The 26,376-nt window shown below is 43.3% G+C and overlaps 1 protein-coding gene across 4 annotated transcripts in view; it reads right to left on the reverse strand.

Annotated features, from left to right (window-relative positions):
- Nucleotides 1-675: 675 nt before the first annotated feature.
- Nucleotides 676-26,376, reverse strand: part of ZNF385A (zinc finger protein 385A) — a 316,674-nt gene continuing 290,973 nt past the window's right edge. For all 4 annotated transcript variants that reach the window (XM_073613634.1, XM_073613633.1, XM_073613632.1 and 1 more), the window contains 4 exons: nt 12,668-12,946; nt 10,128-10,306; nt 6,428-6,523; nt 676-4,386 (listed from right to left, as the gene is read on the reverse strand). In XM_073613634.1, the coding sequence (XP_073469735.1) occupies nt 4,156-4,386; nt 6,428-6,523; nt 10,128-10,306; nt 12,668-12,946 (785 nt within the window). In that variant the 3' untranslated portion in view covers nt 676-4,155. The remainder of the gene's footprint in view (nt 4,387-6,427; nt 6,524-10,127; nt 10,307-12,667; nt 12,947-26,376) is intronic.

Here is a 26,376-nt window from a genome sequence, read left to right on the forward strand (position 1 = left end):
TCCCCTCTCCCCCTTCAATTCTGTAATCTCTACCTTTCTCCTTATATACAGGATATCAACTGCATACGTTCTCAACACTGCCTGGTCCTTGCTACCCCACCAGGCTATGGCTGGGGTGGACCATCCAAGTGATGGTTCTCTTTGCTTTCTCTAACAGTGATTAAAAGGCGCGAACAGCCATCGCCTGTCGGATTCTCTCAGTTGCAACAATGTCCACCCTTTGAAGAAGGGCTAGTGTCTTGTTCTGTACTGTCAACAGTGTTCTATTTTGTCTTGATGCCTGTGTGGAGCTATCTATATTACCTTTTCAATGTGCGTGGTACCTTTTCAATTGCTTGTGTTGGCGCTTACATTCTCTAACAAAATGTTTGAATTCAAAATAAATTTTTAGTACAATGGGGACCCTCTCAGGTGTTTCGTACATTGTTCTTGTTGGGGAGTTTTCCTCACAATTTGCACTTTAAGGCTGCTAGGCATTGCTATTGCAGAATGAGAAGAACAGCAAGAAAAATCTGCAGTGCACTAGTAATGCCAGCACCAACAAGGCACTTGTGGTGCACATGAGCAACCTAATAACTTTGCAATCTATGACTGAATAAAGTGGAAATAACAACAGACATGTCACATACAATGAGAGCGCTCAGTATCGGAACACAAGTAAACTGATATAAGACATCTACTTTATTGGTTTTATTTATTTTTTTTACAGAGGGAAACTGGTGAGTGTGCACTGATTCATAATATCACATCAGGTTTGGAACTATGAGCTCTTTGGCTATTAAAGGGCTTTTTGACAGTGGTCATACAATGGCTTCATCTTGTCCCTAACTTATTGCTACATGTCAGTCTAATGACTACAATTAGTTTTTTATAGCAGCTGGCAGACTCAGTACATGTTAAGTACACATTATTTACTTTTCATACATTTAGTGGTAATGCCACAATTCCAGCCCTACCTCAGCTTATATCCTCTGACACAAGCCTCTATGACAGCTGGGAAGTGATGTACCGGCACATAAATGTCAGTTATGGAGACAAAGAAATACATAAGTGTCACAGGAAGAATTGCATAGTCTTCAGGAAAAAATCAACTCTCAAATAAATAAAACGATTGTCAAAATACACAAGCCTCTTCTGCAGACGACAAATAATTTGTGCAAGTAGTTTCTAAAGTGGTTAACGTACCTCATTCTAGAATCATGTGACCTCAGCAGAGACAACATATTTCAGGCCCTCTACTGACATTAATAGCATAAGGCAGGACTAGCTTGGCTAAACAGGCAGGGAATGGGATGGGGTAGATGGGTGTGTGTTGGACATAGGCAAGGTAAAATGAGTTATCTTTCAGTGCACTCCAGACTATGGGAAAGTGTTTCCTGCTCTCTGTTTTATACATTTCACCTATTTGCTAATCAGATTATCTCAATCAGCAACACTGTACAAGGACTGCTAACGGATCAGAAGTGCTTAAAACATATGGAGCTAAATGTCAGTTTACTATTTTATAGGACTCACAACTGTCCATTTTTGCCTTTTTTGGGGATCCCAAAATGTGTTTTTCAAAAAGACAAAAAACTTTAGTAACCAATTAAAAGTTACTATTGTTTACAACCTTTAGAGGACTTTCCTCCATTCAGTGCTCATAGGGCTTGCATCTATCCAACTCTGAAATAATACATTCATGGAATATCATTATTTCAGACTGTTCAGCATAGAGTATTTTACATATAAAACCATGCAGCTGTAGGAGGGGAGACCCAGCCCTGTTTCTACATGATGGACCACAAGCAAATAGTATATTTTCATTAAAAATATATACTTTAAATTAAATTAAGAACTCATCATCCTTAAATATAATGGTGATAAGTTTTTTGTTATTCTTGGACTGGCCGGGTAAATTGTTACTAGACCCCTGGCTCTCATTATGGCCTGGCCAAGAATGCAATCTGGTTTGGGCAGTATTGCAGTTCGCACTGCTTGGAAGTTTCAGTGCTTTGTAGGGATACCCACCACAATCACATCAAGAATCCAATAATAGCTAATGCCAATACTGTACCACAGAGGTGCTTTAATGTGATGAAAGAGATATTCAGATTGTTTACCATGGCCTATTCTAAATCATCACTCTTTGCACCAAGGTATCACATTAATCTAAGACCTGTAAAAAATGTGGATACTTCAGTCTAAGCATGTGATGAAATTGCATAACTGAATGCCACAACAATCAGTAGTTTCAGATATAAGCAATTGAAATTATAAGCAAATTGGAACTTTTCCTGTAAATGTCACCCCCATCCCTTCCTTTATCCTAAGCCTCCTTATTGCTCACCCTAGTAATGGACAGAATCAGTGACCGATAGGAGGTTTAGTAGGTGGAAGGGCCAGGAGTTGGCTTCACTTTTACTGCAAAATAAATATATATAGCTTCAGCTGCCAGTATCTCTGCGTAAGAGATTGTTCTGACATGCAGTTATACTGATGGTACTGTAGGTTACCCATTTGTATTATTTCATCATATACTCAGCCTGTATTGGCCACGGTGGTGACCAGTTTAATCAAACTTGACATAGGTAGGTATATCTAATGTTAGGTACAAACAGAAATCCAAGAACTATCTTTGCTGTAGCCATGAGTTCTACTCCTGACTCAAGTGGTTCTCCAAAGGATATTTCCAAAGGTTCTGTGTTTTACTGAACTGAATTTTCCAGCATAGCTGAGGTTTCTGTGACTGCGCCATTGTACTTGGTATCCCATGATTCTTAGAAAGGTATTCCACAAAAAGCAAATCAAGGGATCAGACAGAGAAAAATATAGCATATCAGTTACACCTACCATGCCAATCTGCAGCTTGGAATTTCTACATAGACTTGTATGGGTCTGGCATACTATATGGGAAGACAGTAGACAGGGATCTGTCTACACAGAAACCATCACTTTGATTGCAAGTTACCCAATGTATCACTGGCCACATACTGTAATATATATAGATTGTGTAGGTTATTACTCTCTATTGCCATTCTGTGACGGTTCCCATGTTTAATTTTCATGATTATGTTATGTGGCCTATTGTGGCTTGCAGAAACAAGTGATATATTATATAGATATTAATTGCACTAGCTACAGTACTTCTCCTCCACGGTTGGAGGGCACATTAAAACAAACTATAACAATCTACAGTCTATAGTAGGTTTATGTAAGCCATGACTCTCCAGTTGTTGTAATAGCACAATTACCAGCATGTCCTGCTAATAATTGACTGCTAGGGCATGCTGAGAGCTGCTGGAGCACCACAAGCCACCTGCTACCGGTTTGTTGAGTTTGTACCACAGAGAATGTCTAAGTGGGACAAAACATATCTATGGCTAAATGGTTCAGTGTTGACACCCTGTGGTCCAAGTAGGAACTGCATAGGAAGTTTTCACTACTATCGTACATTTAAAGTATACACAAGTGCTCATTTTTTTCCCAGTCATTAAACAGTCCAGTACAAGACATTTTTCTTTTTGTAGCGCAGTGATTACAATATGAATAAGAAGATTTAGTAACTGTAAATCAAAAACATATGCTGTTTCCCTGAAGTTATTGTTTTGTTTAAAAAAAAAAAGCAATTTTTTCGTCCAGAACAGAAACAAATCGAAACATCATATAAGCCAAGGTTGGGGTAGAGAATGCTATAGAGCAGAAGAGCCAATCAGAAGATGCTGACTTTCATCCTCCTTGATGTGAAAGAGGTGGCTTATTTAAACAGCAGCACAAACACCCCTCCAGCACTCTATCCAGCATGTCTTCTGGTTATTTCAGAGTCACAGTTTATTGAGCTGTTTAATCCAATAAGAATCTAAAATGCCACAAGGTTATCCATTGCTTGAAGCAGACCCTGAGACAATGTTCTCATTCCACTGGCCAAAGTGTCCATCATTTGGGCAAAAGCCTGATCTGTCAGAACCTTCAGAAATCCACACATGGCTCTTTTGCTGCTTGTGTCCTGGGAAAATCGGGGTTCATGGGTTGCCAAAGTATTCCAGTTACTATATATTTCCTAGGGTAGAGTGTGGGATGAGCCGGAGGCAGCTGGTCAAGTACTGGCCTGGTTGTCTAAGTGCAGGTTCAGGTTCCAGTGGAGTAGTGAGACAATGTGATAGGAGAGGAACCTCCTCAGTAAGGGGAGAAAAGTATAGTGCCATGTGCAGTTCTGATGGGCCCTGGAGCTGGTCGAAGCATATGGTGTGTCAGGGGTGGACCTTGAAGAAGAGAAGGAGTTCCAGCTGGACGTAAACTTAGTGGAGAAGAGACAGCAGCAGCAGCTGCCATCGCCACTGCAAGTGGACTGGGAAGAAGCCCTGCTGAAAGGGTTTTTGGAAGGTCCTTCTGAAACACCAGACTTGCCTGTCAAAAAATGAGAGCAATTATTAGTGTAAGCAAAAACATCTGAATGATATAGAAAGTTCTCTCTAAGGAGAGTTCAGATAAAAATATAAAACAATGCCCTCCACCAGTTAGTAAAATATAACAGTGAGTAGCATAAGTAAACTCCATTGTAATCTTCAAAGTGTATTTAAGACATTATATGTCTCTTGGGAGTGTTAAATGTCTTTTTTTTAATGCAAGCAGGGAGGGGGAGGAGGGGGAGGAGGAGGAGGGGGAGGAGGAGGAGGGGGAGGGGGAGGAGGGGGAGGGGGAGGAGGCCCCCGCTGTGAGAAGACCGTGATTATTGCTAGCGGCTATAGCAGCTGACAATTGTTAAATAATCCAGCATTGTAAGATAATCTGGCAGGCTGGTTGTACCCAAGTTGATCGATGTACCAACTTGGTACATTCAGCCTGCCCATTAACAGTTCGAATCTTGGCCGGTTCAGCAGGAACTTTTGAACCCTGTATGGCTGGCCTAAGTACCTGAATTTAACTTCTTATCAGCCTCTTTCAGGCCCTGAATGGAGAGTTCCAGATTAGGAGAGTGTTGCAGTGTGAAAGACATGCAAATAAGGGGAGGGGGGAGAGCAGAGTGACACGGTGATGAGCCCATCAGGCAGCTGCTTTTCCTTTCACTGTTCAGTCACAGAGTAAGGAAGAAACCAGCAAGTGAAAGTGAAACTGCAGCTAAAAAAAAAATCAGATCCCCTGCCCTGAAAGGCCAGAATGTGCTGTGTGTCAAAGATGTGCAAATATGAGGACTTGGTGGACAAAAACAAAATCGTTTTAGCAGGTAAAACTGATTTCATATATGTATATTTAATGTTTTAAAAACTTTTCTGGGTACTTAGGTTTTGAATATAGCATACAAATCTTTTTTTTGTTTTTAAACATAAATTAAGTAATGTTTATTTTGTAGAATGATGCCTAGATTTTCTTACATCGCATATATTGAGTATATTATGTAATGTATGTAGGTAGCACTTTTCTTTCTCTTAATTATTTGCTTTCTCTGTAAACAAGTTTAACTGATTTGGTCACATCTACAGCCCTATAGAATTACAGATTCTTTGGACAGTACACAACCAAAAAGCTGACAAGTGGATATTTTCAAGATGCTGAATGTGGCACCTGCTGCTGTGCTATGTGATTGTCAGCCATTCCTAACTGCCTGCACTCACAACAAACATCTCCACTGGAGATATGGGGGTTATTTACGAAAGGCAAATCCACTTTGCACTGCAAGTGCACTTGGAAGTGCAGTCGCTCTAAATCTAAGGGGTAGATCTGAAAAGAGTGGAAGCTCTGCTGATTTTATCATACAATCATGTGCAAGCTAAAATTCTGTTTTTTATTTTCCTTGCATGTCCCTCTCGGATCTACAGCGACTTTACTTCCAAGTGCACTTGCAGTGCAAAGTGGATTTTCCTTTAGTAAATAACCCCCATGGAGTGTGAACACTAAGCGGTTAGCATGTGCTTTCCAAGTAATAAAATGCATTTCATCACTGTGGGGGTTATTTACGAAAGGCAAATCCACTTTGCACTGCAAGTGCACTTGAAAGTGCACTGTAAGCGTACTTGGAAGTTCAGTCGCTCTAAATCTAAGGGGTAGATCTTAAATAAGTAGAAGCTCTGCTGATTTTATCATCCAATCATGTGCAAGCTAAAATGCTGTTTTTTATTTTCCTTGCATGTGCCCCTCAGATCTACAGCGGCTTTACTTCCAAGTGCACTTGCAGTGCAAAGTGGATTTTCCTTTAGTAAATAACCCCCTATGTTTGATGTAATAACCCTTTATGAAGATTTTTTGAGCTTTCAGAATGAGCCTCAGATGCTCTTAAATGCTTTTTAACTGCTAAAAAGCAAGGGAAGGGCTATAGGTGATACTTCCACTGGCTGCTGATCTATTTGAGGCCATGGTAAGAAGGGTAAAACATGGGGGTTAGATTAGGATAATGGGGGTGACTTCCTCAACAGAGTGCCAGAAGGTTAAAAGAAGTCTCCAGGATACCAACCGTAAGTTCCTGAAGGGTTTGCTGTTTCTTGTGCCGACTTAGTAGCGGGTTGGGTTTCCCTGATACTCCATCACGATGTCTGCGGCTTGAGATGTGCTGATACAGAAACACAAACGTATTATGAAGTTTATATATACATCCTGCACAAATCGTAAACCTTTTATTTAACCTGCTGAAACATGCAAACTAGGACAAATCGTCTGCAGGTTTGTCACATCAATTCTTTCTGATAGTCTCTAATTTTACACGACTAGTTAGACATAGGTTATAAGATTTATTGAGCCTGCAAAGGATCATGCAATTTATAAAACACAATTATTACATTTTTGACATGTGTCTTTATCTGTACATCACACCGATCTGTAATCAAAAACTGGTGATTCTCTTACAGTCACGTTCTAGTGTTCCCTAGCCAAATACTAAATAAAACATATGGAATAGGGTCGTTATCTCCTTCTGGAAAGCAAAGATTCTTTAAAGGATCATTTTTATAACACTGAACATTCAGAACTGGAAACTATCCAGTGTTTTAAATAACTATCAATGGATTTAATCAAAAGAGAAAAGAGATAACAGTGAGACTTTTCTAGGAAAACATCTGTATGTTTCAAATATATACTATATATATACCGGTATATATATATATATATATATATATATATATATATATATATATATATATATATATATATATATTTGAAATTTTCCACATTTTGTCATGTTACAACCAAAAATGTAAATGTATTTTATTGGGGTTTTATGTGATACACAAACACAGGGTGGCACATAATTGAGCAGTGGAAGGATAATGATAAATGGTTTTCAAACTTTTTTTACAAATAAATATGTGAAAAGTGTGGCGTGCATTTGTAGTCAGCCCCTCTGAGTCAATACTTTGTAGAACCACCTTTCACTCTAATTACAGCTGCAAGTCTTCTTGGGTATGTCTCTACCAGCTTTGCACATCTGGATAGTGACATTTTTGCCCATTCTTCCTTGCAAAATAGATTAAGCTCTGTCAGATTGGATGGAGAGTGTCTGTGAACAGCAATTTTCAAGTCTTGCCACTGATTCTCAATTGGATTTAGGTCTGGACTTTGACTGTGCCATTCTAACACATGAATATGCTCTAAACCATTACATTGTAGCTGTGGCTGTTTAGTGTCATTGTCCTGCTGGAAGGTGAACCTCCACCCCAGTCTCAAGTCTTTTGCAGACTCTTATGGGGCGTACACACGGTCGGACTTTTCAGCTACAAAAGTCCGACAGCCTGTCCGACAGACTTTCGACGGACTTGCGGCGGACTTTCTAACGAACAGACTTGCCTACACACGATCACACAAAAGTCCGTCGAATTCTTACGTGATGACGTACACCGGACTAAAATAAGGAAGTTGATAGCCAGTAGCCAATAGCTGCCCTAGCGTGGGTTTTTGTCCGTCGGACTAGCATACAGACGAGCGGATTTTTCGACCGGACTCGAGTCCGTCGGAAAGATTTGAAGCATGTTTCAAATCTAAAGTCCGTCGGATTTGAGGCTGAAAAAGTCAGTTGAAAGTCCGGAGAAGCCCACACACGATCGGATTACCAGCCAGCTTTAGTCCGTCAGCGTCCGTTGGACTTTTGTAGACGAAAAGTCCGACCGTGTGTACGCGGCATAACACGTTTTCTTCGAAGATTGTCCTGTATTTGGCTCCATCCATCTTTCCATCAACTCTGACCAGCTTCCCTGTCCCTGCTGAAGAAAAGCATCTCCACAACATGATGCTGCCACCACCATGTTTCACAGTGGGGATGGTCTGTTCAGGGTGATGTGCAGTGTTAGTTTTCCGCCACACATAGTGTTTTGCTTTTAGGCCATAAATTTCAATTTTGGTCTCATCTAAACAGAGCACCTTCTTCCACATGTTTGCTGCATCACCCACATGGCTTCTCGCAAACTTCATACGGGACTTCTTATGTCTTTCTTTTAACAATGGCTTTCCTCTTGCTGCTCTTCCATCAAGGCAAGATTTGTGAAATACAGTTGTCCTGTAGACAGATTCTCCCACCTGAGCTGTGGATCTCTGCAGCTCCTCTAGAGTTACCATGGACCTCTTGGCTGCGTCTCTGATTAATGCTCTCCTTGCCCGGTCTGTCATTTTGGGTGGACGAACATGTCTTGGTAGGTTTGCAGTTGCACCATATTCTTTCAATTTTCTGATGGTGGATTGAACAGTGCTCTGTGAAATGTTCAAAGCTTAGGATTTTTTATACCCTAACCCTGCTTTAAACTTCTCCACAACTTTATCCCTGACCTGTCTGGTATGTTCCTTGGCCTTCTTGATGTTGTTTGTTCACTAAGGTTCTCTAACAAACCTCTGGAGGCTTCATTTATACTGAGATTAAATTACACACAGGTGGACTCTATTTACTAACTAGGTGACTTCTGAAGGCAACTGGTTGCACTAGATTTTAGTTAGGGGTATCAGATTAAACAAATGCAAGCCACACTTTTAACATATTTATTTGTAAAACATTTTGAAAACCATTTATCATTTTCCTTCCACTTCACAATTGTGTGCCACTTTGTGTTGGTCTATCACATAACATCCCAATAAAATACATTTAGGTTTTTGCTTGTAACATGACAAACATGACAAAATGTCAAGGGGTATGAAAACTTTTTCAAGGCACTGTATGCAATATTCCTTACTTAGTCAGTTGCAATATGCTGAAACTTTCTAACCTCTTGCCATCCATGTAATGCATATGTGCAGCACCAAAGAGGGTGGGCTTTAACATCCACTTGTTGCACATATGTGTCCATGGGCGCCCGAGGTTTCTGTGCAAACAGCCAGATCACTGTGTGCTCCCTGTCTCTAGTGATTATTGGGAGAAGGCTGTGAAAGCCAATCACAGTGGTCATGTGATCGGGCAGCCCTTCCTGCCCACCAGACATAAAGACCCTGTTAGGCAGGCCATACACAAAGTGTATTTTACTCGATTCCCCCATTAACACAGTTAGTGTTGACAGGGGAATCCCTCCCGCCGAGCCATTGCATTCTCCCGGGGAGAGGTGGGAGGAGCCGCCCCCACCCGGAGCACACTGTTATTATTGCTTGCACCTATACCAGCCACTAGCTATAATTGCGTGTAAAATCCGTCAGGCTGGTCGTACCCAAGCTGATCGATCAACTTGGTAACTTCAGCCTGCCCATAAATGGTTTAAACTGTCTATGGCTTTGAAGGGTTGCTGGGGGTGGGGGAAATGTTAATTCGCCTTAATTTTAACTAAAAGTTTAAATTAGGATTGAACTGAGGTTGTACATTCTGTAAGCTGATGGTTGGTATTAAAGGTACTGTTTTAGGCTCGAGTAGTAGACCTTAGGGTGAGAACCACCTGTGTGGGGATGCTCATGGGTCCTCTGGACAGAAGCAGGAGTCAGGGCAGTGACACTGAGTCAGCAGAACTGTGATCTCTTAAAAGTGTTGTTATCCTTCTCATCCTATGCAGCCATACAGGATAGCAGAAGTGGGTTTATCATTGAAACATAACACACTGCTGTGTAGCACAATTTATTTACCATTCTATATGAAATAACTATTGCAAACCCAATAGTTCCCCAAAGTCCCCAATGTTCTTTAGGGTAAATGGAGAGAGAATCATCATAGCATACAGGAAGGAATACAGAAATAGTAATAAATGCAGACTGTATACCTGCTTAAGCTGGCCTTCTGAGGTGACTCTGACATTACAGATCTCACAGTGAAAAGTCCTCTCTTGGTTGTTGGAATCCACCGTTCCTGTTAACCCGCTGTTTAACCCTCCAAGTCGAGGATAAGCCTTTATTGGGCCTAGACCACTTCGCGCTTCAAGGATAGTTTTGTGCTTAGTGCCTTTATTAAATGAAAAATTGCCAAAATGAAATGATGTCAAGCTTCCCTGCAATCTAGAAAACTGCTGGAGGTCAGATGACAAATAGATAACTGTTTATACCAGTGGATGTCAATCAGTGGCTAAGAAGCTGAACATGACTCTCAGATGCTTATTATGTTAATCACTGCAGGTGACTGTCTGGAAATATCAAATGATGTATACTGTCTGAGCCAATCACATAGTATCTAATAATAAAATGTTCTTAATCTATTACTCTTTTTATATTTAATTTTCTCTAGGTCTCGTTCACACTGGTGGGCAGAGGGGGGCATTAATCACAGTTGGTTGAGTCTCAGTTTTACCACCCCTGACTGCCTACCTAACTAAAACGTGCAACCACTCAGGGCTGTACACATGCAAAGCATTGCAGCAACATTATTCACTCAGCTCACGGCACTGCTACCAAATATTACCCACTCAAGTGAATGGGGCCGTACTCCAAGCGTGAGCCAAACGCTTGTCTAGCAGTTGCATGCTGTATTTTCATATAAAATGTCCTTTCAGCTGTCAGAAAAAAGAGCATTAAGAAGGCAGCATCATTGCCTCTTGTATGCCTGGCAGATGCTGCTCTGTCACCCTCTGAAAAACAGTTCAACACAGATCGCTTTTCCTAGGGGGTGACAAGGCCTGCTGCCAGTGTGAATGAGCCCTTAGATAGCAGCCACAACCTAAGCAGCAAAACCCGTCTCCTACAAAGTGGGACCTTTGCCTTCTGTGTGAAAGCACTGGTGTCTCTGCAGAGGTCCAATACTCCATCTACTGGAGGCATGAGTTTTATTTTTTCAAAATTGAGGTTATTTCTCTAAAATACCACTGTGGGTGCCAGTTAATATACACAAATATGTAATATACACTAATGAGTACAGATCGTTCTTGCCTGGCTATCTGAACGTATGGATCTTCTTTGCCTTGCAATATGGAAGTACGAATCTTCCTTGCTTGGCTATCTAGAAGTACTAATTTTTCTTGCCTGGCTATTTGAAAGTATTGATCTTCCTTGCCTGGCTATCTGAACGTATGGATCTTCTTTGCCTGGCTATTTGAAAGTATGGATCTTTCTTGCCTGGCTATCTAGAAGTACTAATCTTTCTTGCCTGGCTATCTGAACATATGGATCTTCTTTGCCTGACTATCTGAAAGTATGGATTTTCCTTTTCTGGCTATCTGAAAGTATGGATCTTCCTTGCCTGACTATCTAGAAGTATGAATTTTCCTTGCCTGGCTATCTGAAAGAATTGATTTTCCTTCCCTGGCTATCTGAAATTATGGATCTTCCTTCTCTGGCTATCTGAAAGCATGGATCTTCCTTCTCTGGCTATTTGAAAGTATGGATCTTCCTTGCCTGGCTATCTGAACGTATGGATCTTCCTTGTCTGGCTATCTGAAATTATAGATCTTCCTTGCCTGACTAACTAGAAGTATGAATCTTCCTTGCCTGGCTATCTAAAAGTATGGATCTTCCTTGTGTGGCTATCTGAAAGTATTGGTCTTCCTTGCCTGGCTATCTAAACAAATGGATCTTCTTCGCCTGGCTATCTGGAAGTATGGATCTTCCTTGCCTGGCTATCTAGAAGTACAAATCTCCCCTGCCTGGCTATCTAAAAGTATGGATCTTCCTTGTGTGGCTATCTGAAAGTATTGGTCTTCCTTGCCTGGCTATCTAAACAAATGGATCTTCTTTGCCTGGCTATCTGGAAGTATGGATCTTCCTTGCCTGGCTATCTAGAAGTACAAATCTCCCTTGCCTGGCTATCTGAAAGTATGGATCTTCCTTGCCTGGCTATCTATGAGGTGTAAAGTGTGACCAGTGGAAAGTTCAAGATGGCAAGGCATGTTACAGTCTGTACAGGCACAGCAATGTAGTGTAAGGGCCTATCTGACTAAAATGAAGATAAATCAGTACTTATGTCTGCAATCTTTGGTCATCCTGGTTTGCAGGCCCTGGGTGAGTAACTTGCACATATGCACACTGGATTTCATTCATCCTGGTACCAAGGCATGCCCAGCTCAGTGTGCTAGCAGGAAGATAAGAAGCCTTTATTGCAGATGGGACGTAGTTTGTCTCTTTTGCAATAAAAAGCCGCCCCACTAGCAATTTTGTTTTTATTTATTGTACAGTTCAATCTTAAAGGTACATTTAAGTAGATCCTTACATTGCATACCTGTTGGAAAACTCTACCTTGGTCACACGTTACATAGGATGTTTCTATTTTTCTCCTTCCCATGGTAGATGTTCAGTAAGTATGTTATCAGCTCTTTCTATACTGTATGTGCACTGAGCTGAGAAGGATAGTCATGGTTTCTCACACTCCTGGCCTTACCTTTATTGTGGGCCTCCAGTTGTGACAGTGAGTTTACAGACACTTTGCAGAGGGCACAGTACAGTAATTTCTTTGCTCTGTCATCGTCACTCTCTGTAGTTGATGTGCTTGTTCCACTGCTGGCAGGATCAGTAAAGGAAAGAGGTTTTGCTTCTTCTCCGATTCCCTCAGATGTGGACTCAGGGCATCCAGACACAACAGCGACAGTAGTTTCATTTGTGATCATGGTCTCTGGACTCTCAGATGAGCACATGTCTGTGCTCTCACTTCCCTGATGATCTGTCAGAAAGAAAGAACATTCAACATGTTCATAAAGGGAGTGCAAATGTATTTATCATATTAAAGGACTACAACTGTTTTCAATGTTTTTTGTTTGTGGTAGGTAAATAGGAAGTTTTGAAGATGAACAGCTAAGATTTACATTACTTTTTTTTTAGTCAGCAGGTGGAGCACTTGACACCTTTTCACATGATTACCAGCCTAACATTAACTGCTTTACTGAAAAAAGTCTGCTCAAATACAAAGCTCAAATTACATATAAGAATGAATCAGAGGAGTGACTTATATATTTCATTTTTCCTTGCTCAGCATCACTGCATCTACAAATATATTCTTTGTAAAAATATTTAAATAATAAAAGCTATACAAAACATCTTTCTACATAAAAAGTAAAAATGACATGCATGAGTATCACAAAACACAACATTATAGGCAAATATATTGTATTTGTAAAAATGGGTGTACTGCATTTAATTACATTGAATGTAAAGCCAGACCAGGAATGATCTGTTGCTGTGCACATCAGAGTGAAATTGTGGATAGGAAACAGGATTACTATTATTATTATACAGGATTTATATAGCGCCAACAGTTTGCACAGCGCTTTTTAACGTTAGGGCAAACAGTACAGTTACAATACAATTCAATACGGGAGGAATCAGAGGACCGTGCTCGTTAGAATTTAACTCTTAACAAATAGCAGGCATCACCTTATGTCAGCATGCCATCACAGATATCCTGCAGAGCACTACCCTAGACTCCATAAAACTGGGGCGTTCTGCTAAGAAAATGGTGGCCAGTTTCCGCAGTAGCTTGCCCTGGCCCACCCATCCCGTGCCTAACTAGTGGCACACTTCTTAAATGGGCAACCTTCTTAAAGAACAGATAAGTACAGGATGTTGGCCAGAGACAACAATTATAGAAGTTGGTCACATAAGAGCTCTGTAGGGCATCAGGAGGACATTGCAGGGACATACATATGTTTGCAGGGTAATGAGAGCTACAGAATGCTCATGGTTTTGTTTAAAGCCCAAAGTTAAAGTGACACTAAACAATCCTTATCCTTATTCTCCAAAAACAATCCATACACATCCACTACTTAATAGGCCTGTAATCTATTTTCTTAAAATAATTTCTTAGTATGTTTTTCCAGCCTCTTTGTAACATCTTTTACCCCTCCACTCAATTAGTTTGTAATGAGCAGTGCACATTAGTTGTGGTCATGTGCACTGCTCTATGCACACTACACATCCCATAGTCCAGCGGTCTTCAAACTTTCTGAACAAAGGGCCAGTTTGTTGTCCTTCAAACTTAAGGGGGGCTGTACTGTGGACATTGGGAGTAGGAAAGGTCCAGACATCAGTGGGAATAAACAAAGCCCCATCTTTGGTGTCAGTGGGAGGAAAAGTACCCTATCAATGTCATTGGGAGGTATTGTGTCCCATTGTTGGTGTCACTGGGAGGAATTGTGCCCCATCTTTGATGTCATTGGGAGAAATTGTGCCCCTGTATTGGTACCAGTGGGGGGGGGGGGTTATTATGTGCCATCGTTGGTTTAGTGGATGAAAATAATGCCAAAAGGGCCAGATAAAAGCAAACAAAGGGCCACATCTGGCCCCCAGGCCGCAGTTTGGAGACCACTGCCATAGTCCATTGCTCCTAGTCCATCTCAACAGCAAGTAAGAGAGGGTGACTCCTGCATAAAATGGGACCATAGAGAAAGAATGTAGCCACCCTCTAAAAGGAAGTTTATTCACAGCAACAAAAATAAAAAAAAAGAAATGTGGAGGAGGCTGAGAGCAAGAGAAGGTACTTTTATGAGATGAGAAATCTCATAATCCTAAGAGCCCTTGCACACTGGGGCGGTTTGCAGGCGCTATTGCGCTAATAATAGCGCCTGCAAACCGCCCCGAAAGTGCCGCTACTTTCATTCCAGTGTGCAAGCCCCGAGGGCTTGCACACTGGAGCGATGCGCTGGCAGGACGGTAAGAGCCCTTGCACACTGGGGCGGGGGGCGGCGTCGGCGGTAAAACGCCGCTATTATTAGCGGCGTTTTACCGTCGGTATGCGGCCGCTAGCGGGGCAGTTTTACCCCCCGCTAGCGGCCGAGAAAGGGTTAAATACCACCGCAAAGCGCCTCTGCAGAGGCGCTTTGCCGGCGGTATAGCCGCGCCGTCCCATTGATTTCAATGGGCAGGAGAGGTAAAGGAGCGGTATACACACCGCTCCTTCACCGCTCCGAAGATGCTGCTAGCAGGACTTTTCTTACCGTCCTGCCAGCGCATCGCTCCAGTGTGCAAGCCCTCGGGGCTTGCACACTGGAATGAAAGCAGCGGCACTTTCGGGGCGGTTTGCAGGCGCTATTATTAGCGCAATAGCGCCTGCAAACCACCCCAGTGTGCAAGGGCTCTAAAAAAAGTCCTGCTAGCAGCATCTTCGGAGCGGGTGAAGGAGCGGTGTGTATACCGCTCCTTTATCGCTCCTGCCCATTGAAATCAATGGGACGGCGCGGCTATACCGCCGGCAAAGCGCCTCTGCAGAGGCGCTTTGCGGTGGTATTTAACCCTTTCTCGGCCGCTAGCGGGGGGTAAAACCGCCCCGCTAGCGGCCGCATACCGACGGTAAAACGCCGCTAATAATAGCGGCGTTTTACCGCCGACGCCGCCCCCCGCCCCAGTGTGCAAGGGCTCTTAATCCATCGTGGGAGAGAGCAAGAGCGGGTGACTATATTTCTACATACAGTGACCATGAAGAACGAACGTAGCCACCCTCTAACAGGGAGCCCAATCACAGCAGCAAACAAACATAGAATATTGGGGATATGGAGGAGGCTGAGAGCAATGAAAGGTACTTTTTGATTTAAGATACATACTTGAGTAGAATTTTAGTGTCAGCTTTAGGTAAACACACAGCACCTAGGCTTCACGTATCAAACATTATCGAAGAAATAACAACTGTTCTTTTAGGGCCCGTTCACACTAGCTTTATTATCCGCAGAGTAAACCCTTTATAGCCGGTAAAGGTAACATTTTCTTGGTAAAGCAGGAGACTAAAATGATGAATGAGACTGAGGAAGGAATCTCCCCACAGGCTATAATCATATATAATTTCCCTATAGATTTTTGTAGCTGAGAGAAGCATTGGGGCGGCCATTCATTAGCTTCATGCTATGTGGCTGGTCTTGTCAGAGAAATACTGTTTATTATTGTTGCTATGTGACTAAATATTCTGTGCAAAGTCTCTTGGCCGGGATGCAAGGTGTGTTTTTACTTTATGTCATAGATGCTGAGCTCTTGGCAGAGGCCTGGCCGACACTTGTGGATCAAGTAAGCAAGGCACTGGAGAGAGGCTGAGCCAAAGAGCAAGTGTACGAGAGAACTCAGAATATACAGAAACACAGTTCTTTGGGTGGCCATACATACAAAAACACGCATAGAGAAAGAACAATGCTTAGAGATTTGCCGCTAGGCTCTGTTGCAATCTCCCCAACTGCCTGACTTATGTATGGAGCTTCCCTTTGCAGACAATTTCTAACAAGCTAAACAGATATTTTAGTTATACAGTTGTGCTCATAAGTTTACATACCCTGGCAGAATTTATAATTTCTTGGCCATTTTTCAGAGAACATGAATGATGACACAAAAACTTTTCTTTCACTCATGGTAAGTGAGCGCCCGTCCCTTTATGAACCATACCAGGCCACATGACCTTAACATGGTAGGGTGCTGATGGGGACAAGGGCCTCTTCCCCCCAACCCTGACCAGTGGTTGAGGGGGTATGCGGGCAGGGGGCTTATTGAAATCTGGAAGCCCCCTTTAACAAGGGAGCCCCCAGATCCTGGTTCCCCCCCATGTGAATGAGTAGGGGGTACATTGCCCCCCTACCCATTCACCAAAAAAAGTGTCAAAAATGAATAAACAAAGAGACAATTTTTGACAATACCTTTATTTAAAAAAACAAAAACAATGTCCCCCAGTGTAGATCCACCGTCAACCACGATGAATGCCGCCACTGACCAGAAAAAAAAAGCAGATGCTGGCCGTCGCCGTCTGCCCGCTCTGCTGTCTGATAGTTCCTAAATAGCTAGGGGATGGGGCCACCTGGCGACATCAGTGAGTGGCACCACCCCCTGTGATGTTACTGACCCAGCGTGCACCGGTCCATGGCATTGAACAGTGGGGGGATCTTAAAGGGGCAATAAATACCAGGAATGCATTTACGTGTGGAGTTCAGGGATGCAGTATGTAGAGTATGCAGAGCTCAGGGGTGTGCTATGTACAACGTGAAGTTTCAGGGGTGCCCTATACACAGAGTGCAGAGTTTATGAGTGCGCTACATACATACTGCAAAGTTCAGGGGAGCACTATGTACAAAGTGCAGTTTTAGGGGTGCACTATGTACAAAAGGCAAAGCTCAGGGGTGCGCTATGTACAGAGTGCAGTTTCAGGGGGGCCCTATGCACAGAGTGCAGAGTTCACAAGTATGCTACATACATAGAGCAAAGTTCAGGGGAGTGCTACATACATATTGCAAAGTTTAGGGGAGCGCTACATACATACTGCAGGGTTCAGGGGTGCACAGTGCAGTTTTAGGGGTGCACTACGTACAGAATGCAGGGTTCAGGAGTGCGCTTTGTACAGAGTGAAGGGTTTAGGGTTTATGTGCAAGGTTTACCTCTCTTTCACAGCGGCCCACATCTCACTTCCACTCCTCCTCAGCTCTGACCTCTGCACCACCCTCCCCCATTCCTCACCTCCGCACACACCTCCCTTCACCGCCCTTGTCTCCCCCCAAAGCTTCCTCGCATCTCATCTTTTTAAAAAATACCTGGCCCGGCTCTAGTACCTCCCTGCAGTGTAGGTGGCAGAATGCAGAGCTCAGGGGTGCGCTATGTACAGAGTGCAATTTCAGGGGTGCTCTATGCATAGAGTGCAGAGTTCATGGGTATGCTACATACATACAGCAAAGTTCAGGGGAGTGCTACATACATACTGCAAAGTTTAGGGGAGCTCTACATACATAGTGTAGGGTTCAGGGGTGCACTATGTACAGAGTGCATTTTTAGTTGTGCACTACGTACAGAATGCAGAGCTTAGGGGTGCGCTATGTACAGAGTGCAGTTTCAGGGGTGCCCTATGCACAGAGTGCAACATTCACGGGTACACTATATACATACAACAAAGTTCAGGGGACCGTTACATACAACTGCAAAGTTCAGGGGAGCACTACATACAAAGTGCAGGGTTCATGGGTGCACTATGTACAGAGTGCAGTTTTAGGGGTGCAGTACGTACAGAATGCAGGGTTCAAGAGCGCGCTGTGTACAGAGTGAAGGGTTTATGTGCAAGGTTTACCTCTCTTTCACAGGCTGCCCACATCTCACTTCCACCCCTCCTCAGCTCTGACCTCTGCACCACTCTCCCCCATTCCTCACCTCCGCACACACAGCCTTCATCTCCCCAAAAAGCTTCCTCGCATCTCATCTTTTAAAAAAATATCCGGCCCAGCTCTAGTTCCTCCCTGAAGGCGGCTTCTGTGTTTAGCAGGAAGAGACCGGAGTTCCACCATGTTCCAGCTGGAAAAAAAACCCTGGGTGTGAGGGCCACGTGATATAGCCTGGTGGTTCGGATTCAACCCATGGGCCTTGTGTTTGACACATGTTGTAGAAAGTGTCCAGACCATTATTTCTTCCATTATAGTAATATAACCAAAATATGTTAATGGCCTTCTGATTGCTGCCTAATAACAATAGCTTAGCAGCTGTATGAACATTCCTTACAGAGGTAACTGCACTTTATAATGAGCTGATAAACTGGTATGGTCTGTCAGAGCACACACCACATGAGAAAAGGGAAAACCGAGGGCCTGATAAGTGGAACCATGTGGGTGAACACAAGGCCAAGACACACTCTAAAACTTATTATCATTTACAAGTCAAACGCCAACATATTAATCCGTGTGCTAGAAAAAATAACAAGCGAACAGAACTGATCTATCCCAGTGCTAAGGGGAACGGGCCTGTCTCTGGCTCCACAGAAACTTTCCAGCCTCTGGTAAAAATAGCAACATCTCAAAAGCAAAAAAAGAAACATTGCTTTCAAAGCACTTTTATTGTGTGATGTATCTAGTGCTATTTTTACTCAGAATTTCAGGCATTTGATATATAGGTTCCCAGTGTGTGTTGGGACACAAAGGCTGATTCTGAATTCATATCACGCAGGGAGGCTTCAATGAGCCCTTTACATGGGTGTATGCGGGAAATGAGAAGAGCGTGCTGTGACCTGAAAGGGATTCCAAGACCTGAGACTTGGCCAAAGCAAACACTGCGAGGTGCCTCTCCCTGAGCTCATAGCCTCCACTCTGACATTTATATAGGGCATGCACCCAACTAATGGCTCCGCCACTTCTGCCTTGTGTCACCTTCCATTCAATATGTCAAAAGGAAATGGCACAAGTAATCAGCCCAGTATTAACGCATAACTTAACCTCTAGTAAAAGTTTCCTGAAGAGACTAGTATGCTCCTGAGTTGTGCAGAGATGGGAGGCTGACAAAACACTTTACCCATAGAGGAAATCTCTCTATAAGCCTAAGGTGGCCTTGTTGGAGAGGGGCAAAGAAATGAAGCATGTGCTGTGCCTTGGCAGGACAGTGAATGCATATCAACGTTCAGCATAGTGGCTCAGTGTGTGTCTTTCATCTCACGCAGTTCTGAGGCTCTAGTTTGAATGCGCTATAAAATTGCATGCAGGTTCTTTCTATGGGACCTCCATTCTGATTCCCACACTGCCTGGAACAGATTATTTGTATGAATAAACATTTTTAGTAATAATTGAAGCAGGAATACACTACAGAGTTTAGGAAACAAGCTGATTTCATTAACCTTTATTATAAAATGTCCTCATTTCTTATTTTGCTTATAAAACTATTTTGATAAACTACAGGCGGAAAAAACAACTCTGCACTGCATCTGAGCACCACAAACCAAACCATATGCTGACCAAGTCTTTTTCTGACACTTGTTGTTTACAAGTAAAAATTTGTATTTTTTGCTAGAAAATTATATTGTTTTAGCAGAGACCCTAGAGAATACAATGGCAGTTGTTGCAATTTTTTATGTCACATGGTTTTTGCTCAGCGGTTTTTCGAACGCAATTTTTTTGGAAGAAATACACTCTAATGAATTTCAAAAAGACATAATATATACCCCAGTTTTTTGTATAATATGAAACTGATGTTATGTTGAGTGAATAGATATCTAACATGTCATGCTTTAAAATTGCATGCGCTCGTGGAAGGACGCCAAACTACGATACTTAAAAATCTCCATAGGCGATGCTTTAAAAATTGCTACAGGTTACCAGTTTGGAGTTGCAGAGGAGGTCTAGTGCTAGAATTATTGTTCTCGTTCAGATGTTTGTGGCGATACCTCACATGTGTGGTGTGAACACCATTTACATATGTGGGTGTGACTATGTACCTATGTACCACTGCGTGCGAGTGCACGGGGATGCTTTCAAAAAATAGTGTTCTTTACTTACATTTTTTGAATTTTTACATTGTGCCTTTAAAAAAAATGTTTTGATCACTTTTCTTGTTATCGCAAGGAAAGTAAACATTCCTTGCGATAAATACAGCATAAAAGGTCCTCTTTATAGAGAGATCTGGGGTCTATAAGACCCCAAATCTCTCCTCTACCCTTAAAAGCAAAAGATCCAAAATAAAAAGATCTTTTGCGTTAAAAAAAAAATGGCCTTGTTTACATGTAGCCGGAACCGAAAGTGACATCATGACGTCACTCCAGTCCTCCTAGGGCATAGAGATGAACGGAGGCAATCTTTCCTTCTCTCATCTCTCCTCAGCGCTGGATCGGTTTTCGGTCTTCCACATCCGCCTGGTAAGCCCGAAAACCACCAGAAAGCAGCATGGGGGGGGGGGGGTGACCTTTCCCGCTGCTTCTAAAGGTGACCCAGTGGTGAATCTGTTGCTTGGGACACTTTTATGAAAGATTAGTGCCTGAGGGAAAAAAATAAATAAATAACCATGTGCATAGAGCAGGTAAAGTGGTTATAAAGGTACAAAGTTTTTTACCTTAAAGCATTCTCTGCCTTAAGGTAAAAAAAAAACCTTCAGGATGCAGCTCCTCCCCCAGCTCCCCTTACCTGAGCCTGATTTCCATCCAGCAATGTGAATGAGAGCAGAGGCTTTCTCCATCCTCATTGGTTCAGACACAGCAGCGGGTTCAATCATAGCCAGTGAGGAGGGAGCGGGGAAGGGCTTGGGAGCAAGCATGCACGAGTGCCCCCATATTAAGCAGCATAGGTGTGCGCAACCTATTGCTTTAGGTTGTGCACCCCAAAGCTCAAACACACATGCCTTTCTCTGCAGTCTCAGCTTCACTGGACAGTGAATAAATGGGAAGTGCTCTGTGCTGAGCAGCTTCCTGTTCATGCACAAACTGAAGCATAATAAATACAGTTTACTATGCTTCAGTTATTAATGAACACAGTGAGTGAGCGTATTCACTGTGTTCATTTGGAAAAGGAAGGGGCCAATAAATGACATATTGACTAGTCTTTTCCTTCACTCTCCATCCTGAAACATCCCCTGCAGCAGCTGGGGGAGGAAGAGGGAAGCCAGCAACACTGTGGGGGGGGGGGGGGTGCAACATGGGGGAAAGCCCGGTCAGAAGGAGGAGTCAGCACCGCACAGAGTGATCACCTGGCACCCCCCCTGCACACACCTATAGCAAGTGACTTGCTATGGGGGCCAGAAGGAAAGAGCCAGGAGCACCAGCAGACTTGAAAAGAGGAGGATTGGGGCTGCTTTATGCAAAACCACTGCTGAGAGCAGGTAAAAATAACATGTTTGTTAAATAAATAAATAAGTTTAAGTAAGATTGTTCAGAGTAAAAGGTTGTAGTTTTTCTACAGTGATAATGGGGTAATGTTATGTGATAATTTACATACAAATCTTAGCGCAGCTCTTCTTTGAGGACACCTATTAGCTACTACTGTGAACACTATTGAGCTTGCTTTACAAACTTTATAGTGTACTTCATTTCTATTTGTAGGTGTAAAATACAATTTCCTGTTTAGACTAAAAGCTCTTCAGAGCAAGGACTCTGTTCCTAATGTTTCTTCTCTCCGTGTGCTTTTTGTTCCAGGTATGTGTCATTTTTTCCATGGAGTGTGTGGCGTCATACACCTTGAAGTAGAGCTGCTGTTATATTTCTATATTAACGCCGAGCAATATACACTTTTCTTCCCTTAACAGAAAGTTAGCTGAGCAATTTTAATTCAAGCGATAAAGCAAAGGCTGATGGAGGGTTATTATTATTATTATACAGGATTTATAAAGCGCCAACAGTTTACGCAGTGCTTTACAACTTGAGGGTAGACAGTACAAATACAATACACTTTAATACAGTAGGAATCAGAGCTTAGAGCTTACAGCCTATTGCCCCGTACACACGATAGGATTTTCCGACGGAAAATGTTCTATGGGAGCTTGTTGTCGGAAATTCCGACCATGTGTACACTCCATCGGACATTTTCCATTGGAATTTCCGTCACACAAAATTTGAGAGCTGGTTCTCAAATTTTCCGACAACAAAATTCGTTGTCGGAAATTCCAATTGTGTGTACCCAATTCCGACACACAAAGCTCCACGCATGCTCGGAATCAAGCAGAAGAGCCGCACTGGCTATTGAACTTCATTTTTCTCGGCTCATCGTACGTGTTGTACATCACCGTGTTCTTGACGTTTGGAATGTCCGACAATCCTATCGTGTGTACAGGGCATAAGATATTAAGGAAAGTGAATAGTTACGGGTGTTTATATAGAGAATATTTGTGGATGTTGTGCCAGACAGAAAACACAATGCCATACTAGTGAGTAGGGATGAGCTTCGAGTTCGAGACGAACTCATGTTCGACTCGAACATTGGCTGTTCGCAAGTTCGCCGAACAGCGAACAATTTGGGGTGTTCGCGGCAAATTCGAATGCCGCGGAACACCCTTTAAAAGTCTATGGGAGAAATCAAAAGTGCTAATTTTAAAGGCTTATATGCAAGTTATTGTCATAAAAATTGTTTGAGGACCCAGGTCCTGCCCCAGGGGACATGGATCAATGCAAAAAAAAGTTTTAAAAACGGCAGTTTTTTCAGGAACAGTGATTTTAATAATGCTTAAAGTCAAACAATAAAAGTGTAATATCCCTTTAAATTTCATAGCTGGGGGGTGTCTATAGTATGCCTGTAAAGGGGCGCATGTTTCCTGTGTTTAGAACAGTCTGACAGCAAAATGACATTTCGAAGGAAAAAAGCCATTTAAAAGTACTCGCGGCTATTGCATTGCCAGTCCGACAATACACATAAAAGTTCATTGATAAAAATGGCCTGGGAGTTCCCCTGTGGAACCCCAAACCAAAATTTAAAAAAAAAATGACGTGGGGGTCCCCCTAAATTCCATACCAGGCCCTTCAGGTCTGGTATGGATATTAAGGGGAACCCCGGCCAAAATAAAAAAAAAAAATGACGTGGGGGTCCCCCTAAATTCCATACCAGACCCTTCAGGTCTGGTATGGATTTTAAGGGGAACCCCACGCCAAAAAAAAAAAAGAAAAATGGCGTGGGGTCCCGCCAAATATCCATACCAGACCCTTATCCGAGCACGCAACCTGGCAGGCCGCAGGAAAAGAGAGGGGGACGAGAGAGCGCCCCCCCTCCTGAACCGTACAAGGCCACATGCCCTCAACATTGGGAGGGTGCTTTGGGGTAGCCCCCCAAAACACCTTGTCCCCATGTTGATGAGGACAAGGGCCTCATCCCCACAACCCTGGCCGGTGGTTGTGGGGGTCTGCCGGTGGGGGGCTTATCGGAATCTGGAAGCCACCTTTAACAAGGGGACCCCCAGATCCCGCCCCCCCCTGTGTGAAATGGTAAGGGAGTACAAAAGTACCCCTATCATTTCACTAAAAAACTGTCAAAAATGTTAAAAATGACAAGAGACAGTTTTTGACAATTCCTTTATTTAAATGCTTCTTCTTTCTTCTTTCTTCTATCTTCCTTCATCTTCTTCTTCTTCTGGTTCTTCTGGCTCTTCTGGTTCTTCCTCCGGCGTTCTCGTCCAGCATCTCCTCCGCGGCGTCTTCTATCTTCTTCTCCTCGGGCCGCTCCGCACCCATGGCATGGGGGGAGGCTACCGCTCTTCTCTTCATCTTCTTCTCTTCTTCATCTTCTTCTTCATCTTCTTCTTTTCTCTCTTCTTCATCTTCTTCTCCGGGCCGCTCCGCATCCATGCTGGCATGGAGGGAGGCTGCTGCTGTGTGACGGCGTCTCCTTGTCTGACGGTTCTTAAATAACGGGGGGCGAGGCCACCCGGTGACCCCGCCCCCTTCTGACGCACGGGACATTCCCTGTGGCATTCCCCGTGACGTCACAGGGAAGTCCCGTCAAGTCCCCGTGCGTCAGAGGGGGGCGGGGTCACCGGGTGGCCCCGCCCCCATTATTTAAGAACCGTCAGACGAGGAGACGCTGTCACACAGCGGGAGCCTCCCTCCATGCCAGCATGGATGCGGAGCGGCCCGGAGAAAAAAATGAAGACGAGAAGAAGAGAAAGCAGAGAAGAAGATGAAGAAGAAGATGAAGAGAAGAGCAGGAGCCTCCCCCCATGCCATGGGTGCAGAGCGGCCTGAGGAGAAGAAGATAGAAGACGCCGCGGAGGAGATGCTGGACGAGAACGCCGGAGGAAGAACCAGAAGAGCCAGAAGAACCAGAAGAAGAAGAAGAAGATGAAGGTAGATAGAAGAAAGAAGAAAGAAGAAGCATTTAAATAAAGGAATTGTCAAAAACTGTCTCTTGTCATTTTTAACATTCTTGACAGTTTTTTAGTGAAATGGTAGGGGTACTTTTGTAGCCCCTTACCATTTCACATGGGGGGGCCAGGATCTGGGGGTCCCCTTGTTAAAGGGGGCTTCCAGATTCCGATAAGCCCCCCACCCGCAGACCCCCACAACCACCGGCCAGGGTTGTGGGGATGAGGCCCTTGTCCTCATCAACATGGGGACAAGGTGTTTTGGGGGGCTACCCCAAAACACCCTCCCAATGTTGAGGGCATGTGGCCTGGTACAGTTCAAGAGGGGGGGGCGCTCTCTCGTCCCCCCTCTTTTCCTGCGGCCTGCCAGGTTGCGTGCTTGGATAAGGGTCTGGTACGGATTTTTGGGGGGACCCCACGCTGTTTTTTTTTTTTTTTTGGCACGGGGTTCCCCTTAAAATCCATACCAGACCTGAAGGGTCTTGCATATAACTTGCATATAAGCCTTTAAAATTAGCACTTTTGATTATTCATGTTCGTGTCCCATAGACTTTAACGATGTTCGCGTGTTCGAACAAACTTTTTTCCTGTTCGCATGTTCTAGTGCGAACCAAACAGGGGGGTGTTCAGCTCATCCCTACTAGTGAGTAATGGCTGAAAGAATTCAGTGTAGAGAAAAAAAAAGGAGGTGATTTCCTGGGCTGGAATGATAAGCATGGCTGAAATGGAGAGGTTTTCTTTTTACCACCGCAAAAGTTCATCTGCAGTGTCAGCACTAGGCTCAGAAAACCAGAGCTCGAGTTGGGTGCTGGTGGGTTAAGGCCACCATGGTGTGGTATCTCCGAGTCACAGGATTTGATATGAAGCAGAATGAGCTGCTTAGCCTGGCTGAGAGAGAGGAAGAAAGAATGCAGAACACTAACAAATAAACTAGAAATCAGATGCTTCTGCAAAAACACTGACTACAAATCTTCTGGCCTGCCACACCACCCATATGTGCCGAAGCAAAGCTTCACCTCCCCCTGAGCTGACCTAACATAGCTTTTCCCTGAAGAGAGATAGGAAGTCTACACAATGTTCATAATATAGAAGTGGAGACATTCGGTTTGGAGATTTTGGCAGGAAGTTGCCTTCAGCAGTACAAAACATAATTCATGTGAAATGCTCAGGAACTGTTGTTCCATGATTAATGGACAGTGAATGCACTCATTTTGTGGACTAAACACTGTGAAGGGAGATGGTTTAGGGAGTAGCTAGGTTCCCTTTAAGGATTTTACTGTTGTCTGTCTCCCTAATTGGTCAATTTTTCCTAGTGTCATAGGGACAAAAAGTGATGAGAAATCTCACAATTTATGGCGGTCACCAAAACAGGAGTTGAGAAGAAATGTTCAGTTTTCCAATGGGAACACTCGTTTTGGTGATAACTGTGGCAGTTTGGGAAATTTCCACCCACTACCTGTCATGTCTTCTGAAACAGGAAGTGATGGGAAAATTTCCCAATAGGACACCGACAGAAAAAAAAACCCTTACAGTGGTTTAACCATTCATACTCTCAGGCATGGAATAAGGCAGAATGGGATCCTAGGTAAGCTAGGGACTTTGAACAACCCATCC

This window comes from Aquarana catesbeiana, linkage group LG02 (assembly GCF_042186555.1).
Source record: "Aquarana catesbeiana isolate 2022-GZ linkage group LG02, ASM4218655v1, whole genome shotgun sequence".
Classification (NCBI taxonomy): Eukaryota; Metazoa; Chordata; class Amphibia; order Anura; family Ranidae; genus Aquarana; species Aquarana catesbeiana.